The 7552-nt window shown below is 30.9% G+C and overlaps 1 protein-coding gene across 1 annotated transcript; it reads right to left on the bottom strand.

The window, feature by feature from the left end:
* Window positions 1-223: 223 nt before the first annotated feature.
* LOC110421521 (quillaic acid 3-O-glycosyltransferase CSL1-like) lies at window positions 224-5208 on the bottom strand. Its single transcript, XM_021435121.1, has 8 exons — window positions 4556-5208; window positions 4164-4277; window positions 2604-2732; window positions 2276-2488; window positions 2037-2136; window positions 1543-1721; window positions 1095-1445; window positions 224-907 (listed from the first exon to the last, which is right to left on the bottom strand). Exons 1-8 carry the CDS (start codon window positions 5156-5158, stop codon window positions 356-358), a joined length of 2241 nt encoding a protein of 746 aa, XP_021290796.1. The 5' UTR covers window positions 5159-5208; the 3' UTR covers window positions 224-355.
* Between the last annotated feature and the right edge of the window lie 2344 nt (window positions 5209-7552).

Below are 7552 nucleotides of genomic sequence, written 5' to 3'. Positions count from 1 at the left end.
ATTTCATATATTTTTATATTTAATTACTTAACATTAAAAAATTATGTTATTTTTATCATGTTATTATTTATCATTTTAAGAAATAAAGTAGAAAAAGTTAAAAATTTATATTGAAAAAAGTAAGTTTATTCAATTTTATATTTTCATATATAATAATAACTTTGTAAATTTACATTACATTCTTAATAAAATATTTCCAACCAAACACTATAATGCCATCACATTCCATATAATCATCACTTTCCTATATTATACCATTATCTTCCTAACATTCAAATATTCAGCAATTACATCATCAATAATTAAATTCTTAGTAAACTACTAAATGCAACTTATAAATTTATTTCAATATAATTTAACACAGAATGATAGATCCGATTAACAAAATTATCACAGAAAATACAACAGATAATAAAGTAACATATGATGGAATACTAGCTTTGTCCTTCCTGATTATCATCCCTTCAATAATTGCATGATTCGCAATTAATATGTAAAATGAGAGAGAGATTTGTCCGGCCATCTTTGTCCAATCTCCATTATCCATGGCCACCATTCTAACAACACCTCCAACCAATGATGCAATGTTCACTAGAATTACTGTAGCCAATGGAGCAAGAAACATTGTTGGCGCTTGGAAATCAAACACTCCCATTTCGTATCGCTTAACTTGTTCATCATCAGTGACTTTACTTGTAGGCAAAAAACTGGCTTCACTCATACCAAGCTTACTCAGAATGGCATCCACATGTCCATAAAATTGAGATGTAACTGATTTTATCATCCATATCCTCCGTTCATTTGTCCATGTCCGAATTTGCCCACCAGTTGTGAGAATCTCGTATAAATTTTTTGAAAGAGCTGATATGAAAATGAACAAAAATAGGCTGAAATATGGATCTGATACCTGTGAGACGAGCAAAGGAAAAGATCAGTGATTAAAAACATGTAACAAAGAGTTCAATAATAAAAAGACATGCACTCAGAGCTTTTGCTTTTGTGGTTAATGCATATATCCTCACTAAAAAAGTGAGATTGAATTCTCCTCTAATTTTGTCTTTTAAAAACCACCCTTTCAATTTATCGCACTTTACCTCTGGATACAAAGGAATGCCATTGAGTAGACAGAGTTGAGGGATGAAAGCAATGCCCCAAAGAGGCAGGGAAAAGAGAAGAGGCCAAAATGCAAGTTCTGCATAGCACAAGCTTTGAAGCAAAGACATCCTTAATGGTCCATAAATGAGAGGGCAAAACCTAGAGATGGCAACTGCAGTCAATCCTGATGCCCATCTTGTGCCCTGAATTAATAGGTCACTTAAATTTGTGGTAGAAGTTCCCAAGAATTGGGGCCTTGGCGGATTAAGATAGACCGATTTCCAGCCTTTGCAGTGTAAAGTAAAGCTTGTGATGTAATCTTCCACAACACAAAAATACATAAAACCGACCTGCAGACATATGAATTGGAGGGCAATTAGTCATACGTATGATATTATTGTGTCACTATAATACGAAACAAAATTTCATTTTGGTTGATGTACTTGCCTTCGTGCCCCATGTTGTCTGATTTTCGTAGGAGCAAGAGGCTAAAACTCTGGCCTCTACCAGCAACATGCTTGAAGATTCCCCATCATTGATGAAACTAGGCTTATAGTCTTGACGAAGGGTTTTTATGAACTCGTTGGATGGACCAAAAGATCTCTTAAGTGCCATAAGGTCTATACCTGCGATTATATTTTCACATACTCCACATTAGCGAGTCATGGTTATTAAAATTTTCAACTTAGATTCCTTAAGATCTCTATTAATTTTGACCTCAGCTTGATATTAAATTTGTTAAGTTTAAATATTCAGCAAGTCAAGTATGTAAATATCTTGCATATGACATTAATTGAGGTAGAGGACTAATATTTCGCTTTCTAAACAAAAGAGAGACAAAAAGAGACCTTTTAAAGAAGAGTGTTTAAGAATTCCAACACATGCAAACTTTTATAATTAGATACAACATAGTATAATAATTCACAAACAAATTAACCGACCTTCTTGGGTAACGCTGCCCAATAATGCCTCCCTCTTTATGTAAAAGTTTGTACCAGACAAAATAGGTCCTTCCAGGCCATCCATACCGTACCACTGTATCTGAAGTCAGAGAGAAAAGTAAAACAATTTTAAAATGCTCATTCTTAATTAAATGGTTAATTTGTTTCTCCACATATAGATATTTTTCTTTGAAGCCATTAACAACTAATTAATCTTGCACAAAATTGCAATCACCTACCCTGAATACAGCTCGGATTTCACTGTCATAGATATCGTCTTTGCTAATGTTCCGAAATGTTTGAGGGAACTGTACAAATGCTAGAGAGGGAGATATCTCAGGATCAAAATGATAACACATTGCTTGCCTAGCAGAAGTTGGGTCATTGCAATACATGTCACAGTCAAGCACCAGAATGTACGGAGAATTGCTCATCATCCCAGAGACCCGAAGCTGCCAATGGCAGTAAGACAACCCACTTGTTAGCAGAAAATACATAAATATATATGTACAAGAACATGCGGGGGGAATACTGCTACTGTGTGAGAAGAGACAGTAATGTACATACAAGGACATTGAGGGCTCCAGCCTTGAATTTATGACGATAAGAAGGCCTTTTCTCACGAGATACATAAACAAGGAGAGGCATTTTAACTTGGTCTCCTTGCAATTCCTCATTGGAATAGTCTCGTATAACCTACAAAATGAATTGATGATATTACATTTATATATTTTTTTACGATCAACTACTTTTATTTTTTGTTTTGATGTAATCCAATTTTTTGGGTCTTCTTAGTTTTCAATTATCTATGAGAGGGATAGTGATGATGACAGAGATTAATATGTCAGGTTTATAACAAATTAAGTGCTTAATTATAATTAATTAAAGCAAACGTTTGAGAGTGATATTAATTTGTAATTACATATGTCTTAAGAAAAAATTTGTAAATATACATTATTTGATAAAAATAAAAGAGGGGCATATTTATTCAAAATAAAAGTTAAATTCGTTGTTTTTTTTTTTTTTTCAAATCATCACTTTAGACAAATATGGACTGTCGGGTAACGTACCATTAAACCCATATGTGGCACTAATTCAACAAAAAAATTTTATTTGTGACGTACTTTTCGCTTTTAATTTCTGAACCAACCAACTGGCAAGTAATTAGTTAATGTCAGCAATGTCCAGCTGAAATCACTTAAAAGAGATTTGGAGTATATGCGACAGAACCTAGGTACTTGTTTTATAGTTAATATTTCTTGTTTATATGTAATTTTGGATCATCTAAAATCATAAAATAAATTATAAGATACTTACTTGTTTGAGTCCTTATTTTATTTTAATTTTTGACTGAACTTAGGAAGAAAATTGACATAATATTACTTTTGTAAAAGTCTAGAATATAATGGATCAAGGAAAAGAATTTTGTCAAATTGGTATAATTTTTGTCAATAATCACTATATATATGTGTGTGTGTCAATGTACCGAAGAAACCCATCGGCCAAACACTTTATTTTCAATTTGTTTTAGAATTATTGTATTTTAATTGATTGATTCGTAGATTTTTTTTTTGAAAAAACCGAAAACAAAAAAAATATTGAAGTAAGTTGAAAGGGTCACGGCATCTAGTTTTGAAGGATGTAATTAATGGACAGATGTCTAGAAGCCGAAAAGAGATATATTTGTCAAGTATCGATGTCCACGATCGAGATAGTTGCTTCATTTTTCTTAGGGAGGGGGGTTAATTAAATTAGGGAATATTTTCAATATATAAAAGTAATTAATGTAATTTGTGTCAACTTTTTATCCATGTGGTAAAATTTTATATGTAAATAAATATTTTAAAATGAAGAATAATAAATGTAGTCAAATTGAACAAATAAATGAATAAAATGTTAAGGACAAAAATGATAAAAGTAATTAAGAAGTGGTATGCGTGTTGACAATTGTTGTCAATTTTCTTACCATCTCAAATACTGATTAATAAATTAATGTCTTTTTCTTAAGAATTATTAATAAATTAATTAAGTGTATGTTTTGAGTATAAAGAAAAAACATTGGAGCTAGCATTGGAGTCATTAACTAATGAAATGGGGATATGTTCCCATGAAACTGTGGGTAGATACCTCAATGACAGAAGGGTGATCACGACTGTTGCTAATGGTAGCAGCTGCCTCCGCCGACTTGCTATGTTCTTCTCGTACTCTCCTTACCCGTTCCTTGAACATCTCATATTTTTCCTTAACACAAAAGATCACTTCATGTTCATCATTTATGTTTCAAAGTTATACTCATCGGTTGATTCATTATGAATGTCACAAGACAAAAAATGTTTAAAGTATATAGAAAAAACAAATTTAATAATGTAAGATATAGTAAACATTATATTTGATTTATTATCCATCAATAACTATTTATAAAAATTATATTCGATCTTGTATTTATATTTAACTGATTTCATTTTCAGACAGATAAATATATAATAGTAGATAGTAGTGTTATCTTTTAATCAAATTACCTCAATCTTTTGCCTCTCTGCTTTGAATTCAGAACTCTTAAAGTCGCCATGGTCATCATCTTTGGAACATGAAAAATAAGCCTCAGGGCAACTAGTCTTGATTTCATACCTCCTACAAAATGGAAGCCACGACCTTGCGAAGGTCCAAGCTTCCTTCGTACCACGCAAAGTTATGTCAGAACCACCATCGTCAGAGAGAAACACATGAAGCTTTTCTGGTGGATAATCCAGCGCCATAGCTGATATCACAGTGTTCATAACCTCCACGGTGGGCTCCTTGTTGGGATCCGCAGTGCAAATAAACACATCAATGGCTGGAAGCTTGTCATCACTTGGCAACCTCTCTGGAAATACGGTCCGAGAAACAGGACGCCAACGATAAGCTTGTCGGAGGAGCCAGGCGAAAGAGAGAAGCAATTCGGAGGCAAAGACTAGAAGCCATGGTAGGGTGGGTACGGTTCTGTTCTTGGATTCTTGGAAAAGGAAAGACGCCCTGTAGTATATCAACAAAGCTATAGCTATGGAATGCAGGAGTGCGTATGACCTATTGATGATTATGGAGAAGTTGTGGACATGGCAGAGATGGAGAGGAAGAGAGTTCATGGCTCCTTGCTTGCTGCTTGATTTGCTTTAACCCAAGAGTCAAATAAATGTAGAGAGCTCTGGTATGTACATGATTCGATAATAAATATATGTATTTTTTTATTTAAAAATAGTTGAAATTCTTTGTTTTTTTTTTTTACAAAAAAGGCAAATAAGAGATTATGTCCAAATTTATCGTCCTACTTAAAGGGGTGAATCAAATTTAATATTCATCTTTGAACGAGAACAATTTAACTATTGTATCTATTAATTTGATTAAAAATAATCAAAATTAATGATTAAAAGAATATAATGTTAGAAAGTAAAAGAATCTTTTAATTTTTTAATTATTTTTTAACCAAATTAGAAAGTAAAATGTTAAAATTGTACCCATTAAAGATGAATATAGATTTAAACCGTCACTCCTAAATAGAGTCAAAAATGTTAGACCCTACCCAAAAAAAAAGAACAACAATAATTTTAAAGAGATTAACCTTTCACAAAAATAAATCCATTTAAGAGCTACAACCTTCTCTACGATAATAATTGAAAATCTGAAAAAATATTACATGTAAACACTTCCTTATCACATAATTGTAAGTCAAACAAATTAAAATACCACGCATCAATAAAAATTATTACAATCAAGAAATATGAGTTTACAAATTAATTAATTATACTCTGTTAAATTAGATAAATAAACAATAGTTAAACTCCATATTTTAAAATGTTGATGTGTCACATTTTTATATGTTCAACTCATAGATAATCAATATGGCCTAATATTGCCAAATATGGCCTAATATTGATTGTAATAATTATGTGTAGAATTGATTACAGAGACGTAAGTTGACGGTTGACTAGGACATGGAGAGTGATAAAGTGTACATGTTTGTCCATTTGCTCAGGAAAGTCTTCTGGTTAGGTCACAATTTTAACCTAGATGAATACAGAAAAGTTAAAAAAAATTATCATATTCCAATCTCATGGATTATTTACATGATATTCAAAGTTGAATTTGAAACGTCTCAAAGGGCTGTCTTTAAAATATTAATTAACTTGAAAAACGACAGTTGAATATTTCATTTTCAAAACTAAACAACGTGCGTTTGCCTGTTTAAAAAAAAAAAGAAAACACCATAGTAGTTGAATTATGAATGGCAGATACATAAAAGGACGAAATGTGAAAGGGACAGCGGCAAGTGTTGTCCTGATTACATGCTTGAGGAAGTTGGAATACGACCCTAAAATGATTCGTTTCAAAATTGGAACAAATCAAGAGAGGGTTTCATTAATTAGTTTGATAATTAAATTATATGGGACTAACATCCAAACTGAATCCAATGAAACCCAATCTTTTTTTTTTTTTTTGGTGATAAAATGTTTACCACTTCATTCAACAATGGCACCATATATTCTATACTTCATTCGCATCAATTAGAGTAAATTTTGAGTCATGTATTGTACCATCAAATGGCAAATACCGTGCATTCTCTAGAGATTTGGCAAAGAATTGCAAAACGAACAGGTTGGGTAGCCCGTTAAAAGCAGAAGAAAAGTTTCCATCCTTTCATTAAGTGGCTGGAGGCCCATGGGGGTGATGATACGCTGATTTTCTGGCCCTTTTGCACAACTCCCGACTAAACCAGTAGTACAACTTTCTTGTGACAGCATTTAAAGGTTAGGCGCAAAATTGAAATGAATGCAATTGATAGAATATTTTAAAAAAAAATTAATTATTTGAAAAGATTTATATAAATTTTTATATTTTTATTATATTCAATTAAGTTTTTATATTTTTATTTCGAATCAACTAAGTTCTTAATTATATTTTTATTTTGAATCAAATAAACTCTTATAACTAATAATTGATAAAATGTCATTTGTTATTTTATGTCATAAGATAAATCCTCAATTATATTTTTATTTTGAATCAAAATGACATTTTATGTCACAAAATAAGTCCTCAATTATATTTTTATTTTGAGTCAAAATGTCATTTGTAATTTTATGTCATATGGCATTAATATGATATGTTAACATATCATAATTAATGATAATATAATATATTGACATATCATAATTGATAATGATGAAATATACTAATTTAGTATAATAATATGACCATGTGACATTTTTTACTCTCCATATCAATATTATATAAATATAAAATGACAAGTGGTATTTTAACTAATGATAATTAATTAATCATTAGTCATAAAAAATTATTTAACTCAAAATAAAAGTATAGGGGTTTGATTGAATGCAATACAAGAATAAAAATTTATTTAAATATTTTAAAATAATTTAAGAATTTATTTGAGTATTATACTAACGCAATTCCATCTCCTTTCTTTGTTTCTTTTTCCTTTTTGTTAAATTAGTTTTGCCTTTATCTTTTCGATCTCTCAGTTT

Source organism: Theobroma umbraticum, unplaced genomic scaffold (assembly GCF_002168275.2).
Source record: "Theobroma umbraticum cultivar Fairchild unplaced genomic scaffold, ASM216827v3 scaffold_130.0, whole genome shotgun sequence".
NCBI lineage: Eukaryota > Viridiplantae > Streptophyta > Magnoliopsida > Malvales > Malvaceae > Theobroma > Theobroma umbraticum.
Note: the sequence above shows the minus strand (reverse complement) of the source record. Positions and strands in the feature narration are given on the sequence as shown.

Coding starts and splice junctions, on each gene's coding strand:
- LOC110421521 (XM_021435121.1), bottom strand. CDS start 5,158: ATGAACTCTCTTCCTCTCCATCTCTGCCATGTCCACAACTTCTCCATA. Junction 4,278..4,555: donor CAGAGAGGCAAAAGATTGAG/GTAATTTGATTA, acceptor TTTTGTGTTAAG/GAAAAATATGAGATGTTCAA. Junction 2,733..4,163: donor ATCACCCTTCTGTCATTGAG/GTATCTACCCAC, acceptor TTCATTTTGTAG/GTTATACGAGACTATTCCAA.